This window comes from Megascapheus bottae, chromosome 20 (genome assembly GCF_031878675.1).
Source record: "Megascapheus bottae isolate mThoBot1 chromosome 20, mThoBot2.hap1, whole genome shotgun sequence".
NCBI lineage: Eukaryota > Metazoa > Chordata > Mammalia > Rodentia > Geomyidae > Megascapheus > Megascapheus bottae.
In genome coordinates, this window is record NC_143528.1 from 27,293,928 (window position 1) to 27,309,090 (window position 15,163).

The 15,163-nt window shown below is 47.8% G+C and overlaps 2 protein-coding genes across 4 annotated transcripts; one reads left to right on the forward strand and one right to left on the reverse strand.

Annotated features, from left to right (window-relative positions):
• Window positions 1-2,914: 2,914 nt before the first annotated feature.
• LOC150049312 (uncharacterized) lies at window positions 2,915-10,857 on the reverse strand. Of its 3 annotated transcripts, none has more exons than XR_016539042.1 (3): window positions 10,672-10,767; window positions 10,080-10,172; window positions 2,915-3,374 (listed from the first exon to the last, which is right to left on the reverse strand). XR_016539042.1 is itself a non-coding variant. In XM_090354187.1 (3 exons), exons 2-3 carry the CDS (start codon window positions 9,889-9,891, stop codon window positions 3,024-3,026), a joined length of 414 nt encoding a protein of 137 aa, XP_090210313.1. In that variant the 5' UTR covers window positions 9,892-10,172; window positions 10,821-10,857; the 3' UTR covers window positions 2,915-3,023. The 3 variants fall into 3 exon arrangements, 2 of the variants coding, with proteins under 2 accessions (XP_090210313.1, XP_090210312.1); XM_090354187.1 differs by lacking the exon at window positions 10,672-10,767 and adding an exon at window positions 10,821-10,857 and having other exon boundaries at window positions 9,829-10,172; XM_090354186.1 differs by having other exon boundaries at window positions 9,829-10,172.
• A 1,069-nt stretch (window positions 10,858-11,926) lies between these two features.
• Window positions 11,927-14,661, forward strand: Hand2 (heart and neural crest derivatives expressed 2). Its single transcript, XM_090353783.1, has 2 exons — window positions 11,927-12,544; window positions 13,891-14,661. Exons 1-2 carry the CDS (start codon window positions 11,990-11,992, stop codon window positions 13,987-13,989), a joined length of 654 nt encoding a protein of 217 aa, XP_090209909.1. The 5' UTR covers window positions 11,927-11,989; the 3' UTR covers window positions 13,990-14,661.
• The last annotated feature ends 502 nt before the right edge of the window (window positions 14,662-15,163 follow it).

Sequence of the window (15,163 nt, forward strand, 5' to 3'; positions counted from 1 at the left end):
CTCATTTTCCTGTTTGCAATGAAAGCAACTCAGAGCTTGCCTCAGCGAATTTTCTCTTTTTTCAGATTTTGTATTTCAGCATTCTTCCTGTCCTACTTTTATTTATCCCTCTACGTCCTCATTCCATGGGTTTAGTTAGAAGACTGCTTGTTCTTAATTCTCTGATTTCACTTCAGATTTGAAAAAGAATTTCTTAGATGGGTCACAGAGAGAAAGAGAGAGAGAGAGAGAGAGAGAGAGAGAGAGAGAGAGAGAGAGAGAGAGAGAGAGAGAGAGAGAGAGAGAGAGAGAGAGAGAGAGAGAGAAAGGAAGAGGGAGAGGGAGGGAGAGGGAGGGAGAGAGAGAGAGGGAGAGGGAGGGAGAGAGAAAGAGAGGAAAAAGAGTGTTCCGGTAAATTCTGCAAAGGCAGAAAGTCTGTCCAGGGCACTGTCTGTTTGTACCCAGTATGAATAGAGAATCCTATTACCTACAAAAGTATTAGAAAAGTTCTTCCAGCTGAAAGCATTTATCCAATTCCAATTGTTTGAAATTCTAAAATACCAAGAACAATATTGTTCCAGGAGCTACTGTTTAAAACAATGCAATGCCTGTTCAAGAGTGAAAACTCAGTATTTAGAAATCTGAATCTGTTTAAAAAATAATAATCATGTATCCAAAAAAGAATTCCCTTTAAAAAAGAAAAGTACATATGTGCCAGGCACATGTTTTTACTTTTCATAACATTGGCTTACCTAAATAAATACATAGAATTGAATCATTGTTCCTTATATGATGACCTTTTGAATATTATTTTAATGAGTTTGCATACAAGCTAATGGATAATAATATGGAAAATGCCTATCTGCCAGTACCAAGTTGCTGTGGTTTACTGGAATTGCAAAATTGTTGAAAGAAAAGGTTTAAAAGGACTTGAAATCTGCTCTAATTTTAAAAGACATGAAGACAGCCACATCTTTATAGGATAATGTCAGATAAAAAGTAATCATGTTCCCTCTATTATTTTGTTTGTTGGCAATTATATGAGAATAGTACTGCCTCAAGGTTATTTTCATAGTTGGTCACTTTATGTGGGATTGACATAACATCTTTGTAATTATCTGAGATCACCCATTTGAAAATGACATAGTAAAATATATGAATGGTTAAGACACCTTAGCAATTTTAATACCAAACAGATTAACATACAGGAAAATAATAGTATGACTTGTTCACTAAATCATATGTCAGACCAATTCTTTGGTGAAAAGATAATTGTTATGAAATAGTACCCTTCCTAGCTCCTCCTTTGTATTTCATGAAGTATTAGAGCAGTAAACTGGTTAGAAAAAATGATTAGTGTTATACATGGGCATGCACGATGCAAGGACTTCAAATATTATTCTGTGGCTTTGCCACTGCTCAATTTTATGAAACCATTCTCTCTGAGATTTGCTTTTCATAAGTGAGAACCAAAATATTCCAATAAAATAGTGATATAGGATAGTGATGATACATTCCAGGTGGGATTATAAACCAAAAAATTTAATTATGAAAGTGATTGCTTATTGGTTAGGATGTTTATGAATTCTGTTTATGACCACCAAGACACTAATATACATCTGTACCTTACACATCCTTAATGAACTACACTTTAGTATACACTTCAGACATACAAAAAAATACTGTGCCTCAACTTTCCTCTCCTTCAAAAGTCTATATGAGAGGAAGATAGGTAAACACTTGAATCTTCGACTAAATCATAAAATAATTACCCCTCCTTTTTTAATCAATGTAAAAGGCAAATTTCACATTGGAAAATATACTGCTTAAAAATCCTGGTGACTATTATGGGACTGGAGGGTAAAACCTTCAAACTCAACGAAAGCAAGCAAACCATGCTGGTGTGTCACACACACACACACACACACACACACACACACACACACCAAGAAAAATGTGTGTCATAAACGGTATGGCATTGGTGGAAATTTAAATCATGGTGCTTCCACTCGTGCTGTGAATCTGTTAAAAAGAGACTTATGATCATATTTTTATAACGTATTTCTCTCTATTTTCTTTTTACTCTGAAAGTGCTCCTCAGCATAGAGCAGAGTAAATATGACAATTTTGTTCAACAGTAGCCAAGATGTAATTGTCTGTGAAATACCAGGCTTAGGATTTGATTGAACTACTATTGGTGCTGATACAGCCTGAGCTCCGGGAGCGGTGAGGAAGCCATCCAGAGGCCGATGCGCCCGGGAAGACTTCCACCCAGGCTAGAGGCGGCCACGTCCCCGCTGCAGCCGGGACCAAAGGGCCTGGCACTTCGATGATCGCAGCCGCAGATTCCAAGTAACTTTGTGCCCACAGGCAAACAAACCGTGCTAGCCCGTTTTGCAGCGAAAGAGAAGGGGAAAGAGAGGACTGGCTGACATAGACTACAGAAGAATGGGAGGAGGATGGGAGAAAGGAGGAAGACGGGGGTTGGTGGGGGGGCGCAGAGAAAGTAACCTGGGCAGAACAGGACACATTTGTGAATCGCACTTTATTAGGGGTGCAGATTATAAGTCACAGGCTGGGTCAGGCCCCTGGGAAACTCGTCTCCTGATTGGGGCGGGGGCGAGGGGGGAAGCCAGGCTCCCCCGCTGCGCTCCGCGCAGCGCCCCGCCAGTCGCCGCCCCCACCCGCCCCTGGCGCGCTGCAGGACGCGGGCCGCCGCCGCCGCCTTGAGCCCCCGGTGGGGCTGAAGCCGCCCGCCCGGCGGTAATTGCTAAGCAAACAAGGCTGAAATACCGGATTGGCCTCCGTCCGGACCAGATCTCCGCCTTGGCCGCCGAGGTGTGCGCGCAGCTCTAGTTAAAGGCCCTTGATCGAGGGAACGTTGGAAATAGCGGTGAGGGTTTCCCTAAGGAGACCTCAGAGCGAAGGGGGCCGCCCCGCACCGCACCCGGGGGGCTCCGAGCCCCGGGTGGAAGAGAGGGGGGCACGGTTAACCCCCTCCTGCCCTCCTCCAACGAAATGTCCCTGCAGACGGGCTCCGCCCCTCACCAAAGTCCTGACCCCTCTGGGCCTGGACCTAGATGTACCGCCCTCTTTAGCTTTGGAAACCCAGACAGGAACCCAAAGGAGACCTGAACCAGGATGGTCGGGACAGGCCAGCAGGGGCTGAGGAGTACGAAATCTAAATCCTGAAGGTCGGAGCTAGCAGCACCCCTCCCCGCATTCTCACGCCTAGGCCTCAGCCCTGGGTCTGGAGGCCCCGTGCCCACCGTCCCGACAAGGTTGAGGACCGGGGGATCGCAGATCGTTCCTGGTGGGCAGGCCGTCTGAAGGAAGTGATCAGAGGCCTCGGGTGGGGCTGGCACCCACCGAGATTGGGCTGGGTCTTCAGGTACCTAGAAGAAGGGGAAGGAGGCAAGGAGAAAGGAGAAAAAAAAAATACATGAAATAATGATCGAGCACCCCCTGTGTCTCTCTCTAAGGTTTTCATCTTTATTCCATATCGTTCCCATACCTCTAGGTCCGTGTTATGATCTCAGATATTTAGATCTTTGTAGACACCAAAAAAGTATCCAGCCAAGCTGGGACTGGGGCTGAAGCCGGGCAGATTTTCACCAGGACGCCCAAAGCCTGGGGAGTGGTGGCCTTTTCCAGCGCCTCTTTCAGCTATAATCTCTTTCGAAATAAAGGAACCAATACGATCTCAATTCCACCAGATTTCTCCAAATCCCCAAATCCCTCAGCCCTTTGGCATCTTTGGTGCCGTGTATGAATTGGCCTGTCACAGGAGGTGACAGAGACCGTTCCAGAAAACTACAGCGAATATGAGTGCTGTCACCAGAAAGGAGTTCAAAGGAGGGGAGCAGCTGTTAATTTGTGGAAGAGAAAGGGGAAGTACTATCTAGAAAGGGTTCCCAGCGGAGGTGGCATTTAGGGGAGCCTAGAAGTCACAAAGAGGTTTGGAATTTCCAATGTGTGAGAGAGATGAGCTGCTTGACAAAGATGCTGGCTCTACTCCAGGGGAAGTGGACCCACACTTTTGACAATGTGGAAGTTACACCCGCCATCTGCATCCCGACACCCCGTGTAGCTGGAACCACTACAGATTGATCTCCGGTCCTTAGGCGTGAAACCCAAAGCTTAGAAGCCAAAATAAGTGGGTAATCTTCGATATTACTAATATCAAAGGGACTTTATAAAGAGCAGGAATGGAAAAGTAGCACTAGGGGCGCTCTCCCAAGACATCCAACTACCAGAGTCACGCATTCCTGCACTTCTGCAGATACAGCTCATCTGAGATGTATCTTGACCAATCTGGAAGTTTCCTTCTGAAGTTACTGCAAAGGGCAGACCCCCAGGAGGGTAGGAAGGACTGGTTTTGGTTGTACTTCCCTAAGAATGAACTGCTCTTTCTGTCAGGGAAAAAAAAAACAGTCACACCCATTTATTGAAGTCTTTAAATGTATTCTGAATGGAATTTTCCTTTTTCTGTGCGCAACCAATTTCTTCGATTGAAGTTGGATGCTTGGTGGGCAGAACACAATTTCAGTTTTTTGTTCCTCGAGGTTTGGCCTGTGTTAATTTAAGTGGGCACTCACACAAGGGCTAAAAAAGAAAAGCATTCTCCCCTGCAAAATGTAACAAAGTAGCACTTCTCCAGTCACAGTGCAGATATTTTATAATCTGCACCAGGAAGTTAGCCTCCTAACGCTGTGCCTTTACCAACAAACGTCCTGCCTTCTCTGTTTATATTTTAACTGTGCTGCCTGCAATTATTTTTATTTTATTTTTCTGTCACTTTAACAGAAACCAGAGCTTTCCCTTTTCATGTTTTGTACACAACATGTTCATTTTGATAAGATGTTCTTTCCTATTCTCTTTTAGCAGGCCTTTTCTTGTTTAGAATTCTGCATCACAAGTTTCTAATATTTCTCCCTCTTTTTTTTTAAAGAACTTTGTCCCTGTCTTGCTTTATTTGTTTGTGTGAAATTTAGTTTGAAAGGAGATCAGAGAGAGCAGAAGGGGTTTGTAATAAGAGAATGACCGAATGACCCAAACGCTGATTATCTATCATTAACTGGAGACTTGGTGTACCCAAATTACCAGGGAGACCTCAGTCCCCGGATCCTTACCCCGCCAGGAAGGCAGGCGTGGAATGCGTGCACTGAGACAGACTCGTGGCATTGCACACTCAGCTCACACGCATTTTTCTTAAGGAATATTCCTTCAAAACTCAACTGTAGTTGAATGGACAAATGTATTCTATTGTGAGAAGTTGTGCACGAGTTGAAAAAAATCTCTTCTGAAAGACTAACTTGAACATTTTTATGACTAACTTTCTGCATTGATTCGTTAGGGGCAAAATTGCAGTTAATTGTCTAAGCTCCAGAGAATATTGAGAAATCGAGCCAAGCTGCTTTTGATCTGCTCATTCAGCTAAACCCAGCCCTTGTAAAAATCGAGGTTTGCCATTAATATTGACAATAAAAGTGTTTCTTTTTGTTAACCTGAAACCTAGCCATCCTGACTCAAGTCCCTTGTCTATAAGCAAAAACCTTAGGGAAAAAATGCGGACCAGATTGGAAAGGAACTATCAGACTTAAAGAAATCCATCAATATATGAACTTGCAAACGGATTTGCAAAAGAAGCTACAGAAGAGGGCTTTCTCTGGAAAGCCGAAACGTGTAAGTTGGAACTGCAAAGGCAAAGTCCTGGCTTTGAGTCACAAACAAATCTTGGAGTCACATAAATGATTTCTCCAAAGCCACACATTTGAAGTTGTTAATTTCATTCATATTTTACTTGGAACCCCAGGCAACACAGTGAACTCTAGTTGAAGTCTATTACATTTCAGTAGTACAGGTATGCAAAATAACATTTACTTCTTCATTTGAGTTGTAAATGGTTTCCTTCCAACATAGAAGAAAATGCCTTCTTTGAAAATTTATTTAAATTTTGTATCTACTGGGATATTTGGGGAGGTAGTGCTGGAGTTAGACCTCCGATCCTTGACCATACTAGACACACATTCTACTTCTCAACTAGATTCTCAACTCCAAGAATATTCTTAGGTGTATTGTAACTTGCTGAAAACAATAATGTGGGCAAGTATTTGATGCAAATCCTGTGTATGGATTTACATTAACTAATGTAATTTTGTATGTGACTTTTTCTGTGTTTTGCTACAGAGTACTAAAGATTACCAAAGATCTGATTTCTCATACTTCTTAGGGCTAATAACACCTCCCATATGTATGCAGCAAGCTATGTCTTATAAAACCCTTTTATCTTATGCTGCCTTTAGCCTGAATAAGTATGCTTGCTTTGTGGACAGACTTGGCTACCTGTCAAAGTGGTTAGTCCTTCTATATTGGTGAAAACACTGTAAAGCAGCAATCTGTCTTCTGGTTAATACAGGGATCTGGTTATGGATTATATGGAGAAAATGAAAGTTCTACTGCCTGTAACACCAGATAGTTGGATTTTCCTTAAAGAACTTAGCGACAAACCAATAGCTTATTTTTGCACACTAGCCTCAGTGTCGGTGATAGGCAAAAAAATATTTTTTTAATTTTAAAAACATAAATAAATAAAGTTTAAATATTATAAATCTAAACACTGCTGGAGAATAAATTTGAGGGAGATAAGGAAAGTAATAGAGAGAAATGGGAGGGGGAGGGAAGAGAATTATACATTTAACAGCTTTTGAATTTCTAAACTAATATACCTGTTTCCTAACCAAAATTGAACTGAAACATTCAGGAGCAATTAGCCCCCTCCATCGTCATTTAAACTGGACTGGCCTCTCCTAGCTCCAGGTCTACAGATTTGCTATAGACCAGGACAGAGGATAGAGGGCCTGCTCCTCAAATACACTATCCTTCCTCCATTAAAAAGAAAAAAAAACTAAGAAGAAATTGTACAGAGGAAATAAAATGTAAATGTCAAGGCATCTTTTCATACACTTTATTTTTGAAAAGAGTTTTTTCTTTAAAAAAAAGTCTGATTGGGCTTATTCTCTACTTTGTAGATGTATATTTTGCATGTAGGGGTAGTAGTTGTTTTTGTTTGTCTGTTTGTTTCTGCCAAGAGGAAAAAATACAAAACCCCAGTTAGAGGAAGACTTTTGCAGCCACTCAGCACATGCACCTTGTTCTGAAGATTGTAAACGTTGTAGGATTAAATACCTAACACATAAAATGATGCAGTCCCATTCTAGAAAGGAATGAGAGCCACCCGGATCACAAGAAGCACTGTTTTTGGAACAGGTAGGGCTGGCTGAGGCTGCATCTTCAAAAACACACAAGTTTTTCTGACACCTTCTGAGTTTCATATTCTTTCTTGAGTTCTTAGCATGATCTTGAGTTCACCTTACTGTAGATTTTTTGAAGCATGCTCAAAAATGATTTCTACTGCTTTGGTTAATATAACAGGGTTAAAAGTACTTTGAAAGACAAATGAAGAATTTGAGTCATAATTCCTGTAAATATCAAATGTATATTTATGACCTTCTGACCTGATCCCTTCCAGGTCCAGTTTATTTTGAGTTCTTATATGAGAAAGACAAGATGCCAAACCGCCCTTGCCATTGAAATAATAAATATCTCCAAAATATCTGTATTTTCCCTTTTTAAAATGCCCTAAAGTCCAAAGAACAATATTTTAGTTTAAACCAGATTGATTTAAAAGTAATATCTCACCACACTAAAACCATGTGAAACCGAGAGTTCAGCTTTTCTAGTACTCTTTGAATCTTTTTCCAGGGAAAGCAGGGGTAGGAAAGGAAAGGAGACTTGAGCCTGGGGCTGGAGGTCCCTCATCAACGAAGACCAAGACTGAATCTCCAACTAGTCTCTGAACCTGGGCTGCCTCCCCACGCCATGACTGGTCTCCTGACCCTGAACCCTCTGTGTTCAGCCTGGAGGAGGTGGAGAAGAAACTAGCCTTGCCACCCACAACCCCTGGCTTTCTCCCAGGACACCCAGACTAGCTCCCCAGGATACATCATCACACTTTTCTGACCCCTCCGAGTTCTCCATATGTATCCTTTGTGGGATGGGGGGCAGTGTATACCAGAGACCATTCTAGTTCAACTCAAAAGCAGGGGTCCTCAGGCTGACATCTAAGCTGAGACTACTCTATCGCTACCATCACAGTTACTACCATCCCTGGCCACCTAAGCTGGGGGCAAATTTAAGATGACACCTTAGTCTCACAGCTTTCCACAGCAGCAGGCTAACACCCTGGGATTCTTGAATCAAACATGAACCAAAAGACAAAAATAAATAAATAAATAAATAAGAAAAAGAAAAGAAACTAGTGAGTGTGTTGTTGTGCAGTCAGGACCAGTCTGATTTCTCTGAATCACTTGCTACAGTTGGGGACACCCCTAGACTTTGTCCACTTGTCCCCTGTTTTCAAGCCACCAACGTTCTGCCTTTCTCTGACTCTCAGGGCTGGCTTTCGACCATCCCAGGATTGTCGTAATTAACTGATAATGATGCTGTCAGTGAGGAGTGATGTTCAGATTAGCATCATTTACGAGCTTTTTCTGTTCCAGGTTGTCCATTTCTTTTATCACTTGCCATGAGACTATCTGGGGCCATGAATGGAATCCATTCACTCATGTTGTTGTTGTTTTCATTTTAAAGCTTGGGAAAGTCTAGATGTGATAAGCTCTGACCCTTTACAACGGAACCCGCTCCCCTCTCGTGAGTGAGTGGCTTCTCCATCCACAACCCAGCCATCTCCTGGATTCTTTTTTCTTTTAATCTCCTGAACGCTGAAGACAATCAAATAAATATTTTCCCTATTTTTAAATCGATCCCTAGTTCATGAGTAACCATCTTAGTCTACCTGAGTCCAGGGCCTAAATGTGTTTCTTTTATTAACAGATTTTTTAATGTATCAAAATGCCAGAGGATTGAACACTAGTACTTACACATTTAAGGTATGTCTTCTGGTAAAATGTAGACAGAATCCTGCCACAGTACTTGTATTCTTACCTTTAAGAAGGTCAAAAAGGGAAAGAAAAAAAACTAGTCTCTGTATATCCAAAAGTGCAGGCACACCCACGTTGGAGGCACATAGCTGTACAGGCCGCTACTTTGTTCTGATATCAAATACACGCCCCTTGCGTTAATCAACAGGTTGGATTTAGCTGCTCCCCAGGCTCTGTCCCCGGCCTGAAGTCTCTCAGCTGGGCTGTGAAGGGACCTCTTAGGGGAGCCGAAGAATTGCTCGGTTTGGACTCCCGACCAAGCTTTATACATCCCTCGGTTTCCTCTCCTCTCCAGCCGCCCAACTACAACATGCCTTTAATTTTATTTTTCTGGGTGCTGTTGTCCAGGGCTCCCAGGATAATGGAGAGTGGAGACTTCGCCGGGACTCGACAGCCCCGTTGGTCGCATCCTGCGTCCTTTATTGGACCTCACCCGGCCGCTTAGCCACAAAGTTGGCCCCGAGGCCCCGAGCTGGGCTCCCCTTCGGCCTGATCTGGTCTCCGCCTGCCTCGGGAGAAAGATGCTAGAGACCCGCGGAGTCCCTGGCCTCCCCCGGCTGACTCCGGCCAGGTTCCAGGCCGCGGCCGGCCGCTCGGGCTTCCGCGTGCGCCCTGCGGTCCAGCCGTCTAATTTACAGCCCGCGGACTCCTGTTGACACTCTTTTCCACACCGAACTCCATCGGTGGGCCCAGTCCTTTTGCATTCACACCAGCTTCACCCCGAGGGGGAGTCCACGACTCCACGATTTCACCTCCTACCCCCGGGGGAGCGGGAATCTATCTCCCCAGGACCCCCACACCAGGCGGGCGCCTCCGCCCCCGAATGCCCCGAGGCCCGGTGACTTACGGACGGAGATCCATTTTCCATCAAAGTGCGGGCAAGACCACCACCGGCCTGCAGCGTAAACATCCACGAGCCGTCCGCCCGGCCTGCCTCCTAAAGTGGCGTTTAATAGTTCCCCTCCGATCACTGAACCTGCCTTCCACAGATGCCCGCTTTTATGGGGAGGCAGGAATGCGGAGATATATTTATGTGTTTGTTCATAAAAGCTGGAGAATAAGCTCTGAACACGCCGTAAAAAATATTCAGTTACTTACCAAACAGGCTAGTTAAACCCAGGGAACACCGCCGATTCCCCTCCCCGCACTTTGAAACTGGGCGTCCAGAGTCTCCACTGACCGCTGGCATTCCTACACGACCAGGGGAAAACCAACGCGTTCACAGTCGGTGGGGACCGTCCGTCCCCTCGGGGGACGGGGGGGGGAGAAGAATCTCAAATGCGATCTCCACAAGTAGTCACCAGAACCCGAGTCACCCCCAAACGGCTGGGAATACAAAGCAGCACCCCGAGACCGGCGCCTCCAGCCCGAGCCAGGTCAAAGGGGCGCCCTTCCCCCGGCGCGCGGCCTGGAGCCCGCGCCCGGCTCCCAGCCTCCTTTCTGTGCCCAGAGGCTCTCCAGCAAAACTAAATAAATAAATAAATAAAACCAAAAAACCGCACCAGGCCGCCTGATCATTTTCCTGCCTCGATTGCCTGCCCAGATCCTGGGAAAGGCTGGCTCTGCCTTCCTGCTTGGGGCAACACTCTCTCTCTCTCTCTCTCTCTCTCTCTCTCTCTCTCTCTCTCTCTCTCTCTCTCTCTCTCTCTCTCTCTCTCTCTCTCTCAAATAAAATGGAGTGATACTACACCTGGCTTGCGATTCTTCCAATATTTGAGACTTGAAGTAAGGGGGGGCATTATTTTTTAATAGTGAAGCATCTGTTAAACACTTGAATTAACCTCTGGCTGCTAAAAAAAAAAAAAATGAACCCTGCCCCCTTTCCCTTGTTTTAATTACCTTATGGTTATGAGCGAGCAGCCAATCCTAGAAGAGGAGCCCGGCAATTAGCGAGGCGAACATCAAAAAGTTTTATTGCGGAGCGCGCGAGGCGCCGCCCCCGCCGCCCCGGGATTGGCGTGCGGAGCCTCTGACGACATATATTAACCCGAGCGGCCCTGAAGATGTGGCCGTCCATGGAGATCCTGCTGGGGCAATCCGCCCGCTCCCCGCCCGGCGTCCCGTGCGTCCCGTCCCGGAGAACCGCGGCCGTCACCCCGGAGCCCCCTCGGCCACCGCTCAGACCCCTCGGAGAGCTCCAGCCGCCGCCCGCGAGCTCCTAGGCGCCTGCCGGGCCTGCCACCCGCCCCTCCGCGGAGAGGATCTAAGGGCGGAAAGAAAAACAAAACAAAACATCCAAACCAAACCAAACCAAAAAATGGATGCACTGAGACCTCTGTGAACAAAAACCCTCCGAAAGAGCCCGAGAGACGCGAGGACAAGTCACTCGCAGCTTCCAAAATCCCATCCAAGGACCAAAACAACTACAACCACAACAATTTCATTAAAACAATAAGCGCCCGGGAGCCCGGCTGGACCTGGTGGGGGAGGGGAGGAGGCGGGAAGGGGAGGGTCGCCCGGAGGGAGCCGCGCCGCCGGCCGTCGACCCCGCCGCCTCCCCGCGGAGCCCGGCCGGCTCCTTCAGCCCCGGGCTCGGACTCGCCCTCGGATTCCACGTTTCGCCTCGGTGCCCGGAGCGCGCGGCCCGAGCCTCGGCGCCGCCGCGTCGCGGAAGCCCGGGCTCTTTTGCATGAGCAGCCCCGCAGGATTGGGTCTGTGTTCGGCAGCCACCCGGGAAGCGGGAGCCGGTGCGCGAGCGGTAGAGCCAGGCGGGACCCCGCAGCGGCGGCGGCGGCGGCGGCCAGGGGCGCACGGTGCCGGGACCAGCTCGCCGCGCCCCATGGGGAGTCGGCGGCCGCAGCGACGCTGAGGCAGGCCCGGCTGGCCAGGCGGGGGCCCGGGGCCCGGGCTGCAGCGGCCCCCTGTGCGGCTGCCGGGCCGGCCCCGGGGCCCGGGGGCTGGGGGGTGGGGGGTGGGGAAGGGCGCCGCTCGCCGAAGCCGGGGCCCACGCGGAGAGCGCGGCGGGGCTGCGCGCACGCTGGGGCGCGTGGAGGGGCGCGGAGGGCGACATGAGTCTAGTGGGGGGCTTTCCCCACCACCCGGTGGTGCACCATGAGGGCTACCCTTTCGCCGCCGCCGCCGCTGCCGCCGCCGCCGCCGCCGCCAGCCGCTGCGGCCACGAGGAGAACCCCTACTTCCACGGCTGGCTCATCGGCCACCCGGAGATGTCGCCCCCCGACTACAGCATGGCCCTGTCCTACAGCCCCGAGTATGCCAGCGGCGCCGCTGGCCTGGACCACTCCCATTACGGGGGAGTGCCGCCCGGCGCGGGGCCCCCGGGCCTGGGGGGGCCGAGGCCGGTGAAACGCCGAGGGACCGCCAACCGCAAGGAGCGGCGCAGGACTCAGAGCATCAACAGCGCCTTCGCCGAGCTGCGCGAGTGCATCCCCAACGTGCCCGCCGACACCAAGCTCTCCAAGATCAAGACGCTGCGCCTGGCCACCAGCTACATCGCCTACCTCATGGACCTGCTGGCCAAGGACGACCAGAACGGCGAGGCGGAGGCCTTCAAGGCGGAGATCAAGAAGACCGACGTGAAAGAGGAGAAGAGGAAGAAGGAGTTGGTCAGTACCTGGGGCGCCCCGGGGCGGGAAGCGGTGGGTGGACGGCGGGGTTCTTTCGGGGATGGTCCTGCCAGCCCCCGGCAGCCTTTAGCTGCGTTGTCCTGCTCCCAGGTTTCGTGCAGGCCAGCCTTGGTGGAGGAGAGGAGAGGAGTTGGGAAAAGATGTCAGCCAGAGAGGCTTTTCGTTCGGGACGCTTCGGGCTTCTAATCTTCTAAGGATTATCGCTGATTTCACCCTTCCACCCCCTCCCCGCCAAAAAAGAAAACAGGATGGGCCTGCCGAACGATTGGGCTAGACCCTTTTCCCCACATCGGTCACACCGGCCCTGAACCCCCTCTTTATGCATTCGTTAAAGGCTTCATTGGATCTCTGATCCCACCTTGATTTCATTTTTTTTTAAATAGAAGTGACCCCTAAGCGCCCTATACCGATTATTTCGCTTTTGTTCTTACTTTCACCTCCAAGGAGAAGGTAGCCAATGACTCGGAACTCAAAGCAGGTTTTATGTGAATAGTGAATAGTAAGTGTTTTTTAACTTCAAAACCCAGCTGAGGTTTCTCTTGGGCTGTGACATTAAAAATGTGATTCCTCACACGCCTACACTCCTCAGGTATTACTGGTTTTATATGAATGAGAGTATGCATTTTAAGACCAAAAGGCGTCCACGTTATCATGGTTATTGTTCTTAGCAAAGTTAGAGGGAGCCAGGTGAAAATGTGGTTCAAGTATATATATTGTCAGGTTTCTGCCAAGTGCCCGGACGGCCGGGACTATGATTCCATTTGTCCCCTAGATTTTCTCCTTTGGAGCTTTCAGTGTTTTGACCGCTTCATAATCCAGTGACCTCCCAAATAATCAAAGATTTCAGACGCCTGCTTTGGCTGGCTGGTGCTACTGAGCTGGAGGCAGAGAGGCCCAGCCGGTGCCGATGGCATTCGCCCCATTTTTCCTAAAGCAGGAGTCTGGGATTGCTATTGAAACAGAAGAATGATTTAGCGTCGACCCCCCCTGTCTCCCCCACATCTGGACTCAGAAAAAGACCCCCGGCTTCTCCATAAACGGTTGGAAATCGGGCAGTTGTTTATAAACTTGCCGATCTGGTAGTTGAGCCTTGCTGCGGGAAGGCCCTGGCAGTAGCTACAGTGTAACAAACCTGCAGAACCTCTTAGCAAAGGGCTGGGGCTCAAAATCACCCTCAACCCCACATCAACACGTCAGACTCCCCTCCCTCCCCTGCGATGTAAGTCTTAGGGCCTAGGAAGCACGGGCACTCCCGCCTGAGACCAAGCATTCTCTCTGAATTTCTCTTCTCCATTTTTCTTTCCCTGGCCTTCCTCTCTGTCCAGAATGAAATCTTGAAAAGCACAGTGAGTACCAACGACAAGAAAACCAAAGGGCGGACGGGCTGGCCGCAGCACGTCTGGGCTCTGGAGCTCAAGCAGTGAAGAGGTGGGAAAAGAGGAGAGAGAGAGAGACAGTAAGCAAGCCTGGGGCCACGGCGCCAGATGAAGACCCAGGACCTCTGGCAAACCCTCGGGCTCTGCTTGAGGACTTCTTGCAGTTGGATTGTCCAGTTTATTTATGTGCAATTTCTTTCCCCATCTCTTTGTCCCCCCCCCCACCTTGAGGTATCCGTTCCCTCCTGCCCTTCCCCCAAAAAGTGGATATTTGAAGAAAAGCATTCCATATTTTAATATGAAGAGGACACTACAGCGTGGGTAAGGGATCCCATCGACTAGTAGATTTTGTGTGCGTGAATGTTGCCTCTTGGCTGTGTGGACACCAGCGTTACCCCTCACCCCTGACCCAACTCCTTCCAGATAAAGGCAGCGGACACTAGTGTATATGTGAAATGTATTCTTTATAAGTTGGCCTTTGGGTATAAATATTCCTGGGAATGATAAAGTTTTATTTCAAGGCAGAAAACCGGGCCACTAGCATTTCAGTTGGGGTTGAACTCTAGTGCTGTCTTTTCCTATGTGGTGGTTCTTTATTCAAAAGTGTTGCCAACAGTACTTGTTTTGTGCACTTCTGTCCTCGAAAACTAAGTGGAATTTAATTAATATTGAAGGTGTAAACGTTGTAAGTATTCAATAAACCACTGTGTGTTTTTTTTTACAAAACCCTAATCTTTTAATGGTTGATACCTCAAAAATTTTGAAAACAAAGCTGTTATATTTGTTTTCATAATATTTAAAATATTCAGAAGTAAACTAAATTATCAGAATTGCTTGTAACTTTATTTTTTTTAAAGTGCTTCCTACCAATCTGCGTGACTGAGGTCCAGTAGCTTGTGGAGTTTGCATTAAAGAGAAGGGGCCTGAAGTCCGGGACTCAATGGCACTTTGGAAACTCTTCAGTGGTCCTTAGAAGACACATCTGGGTGGGAAAAGAGCTGGCAGTTCGCTCTGAAGATGCAAAGTCGATCTCATTTTCCTGAAGTCAACCAAAAGACATACCTGGGTCAGGGGTCATGCTTGGAGACCACTTTTTTTGTGTGTGTGAAAGAGGTGTCAAGAGTATTAGGGATGTAGGAAATCCTCTACAGTGAGGTGTGTGTGTGTGTGTGTATGTGTGTGTGTGTGTATGCATATATGTGTGTATGTATATACATGGCTT

Bases quoted from the DNA above. Each gene is read 5' to 3' on its own strand.
- LOC150049312 (XM_090354187.1), bottom strand. From the start codon at position 9,891: ATGTTTACGCTGCAGGCCGGTGGTGGTCTTGCCCGCACTTTGATGGAA. The intron at 3,375-9,828 runs GTAAGTCACCGG...CCCTTCTTCTAG, and splicing joins TGGAAAATGGATCTCCGTCC to GTACCTGAAGACCCAGCCCA.
- Hand2 (XM_090353783.1), top strand. From the start codon at position 11,990: ATGAGTCTAGTGGGGGGCTTTCCCCACCACCCGGTGGTGCACCATGAG. The intron at 12,545-13,890 runs GTCAGTACCTGG...CTCTCTGTCCAG, and splicing joins AGAAGAGGAAGAAGGAGTTG to AATGAAATCTTGAAAAGCAC.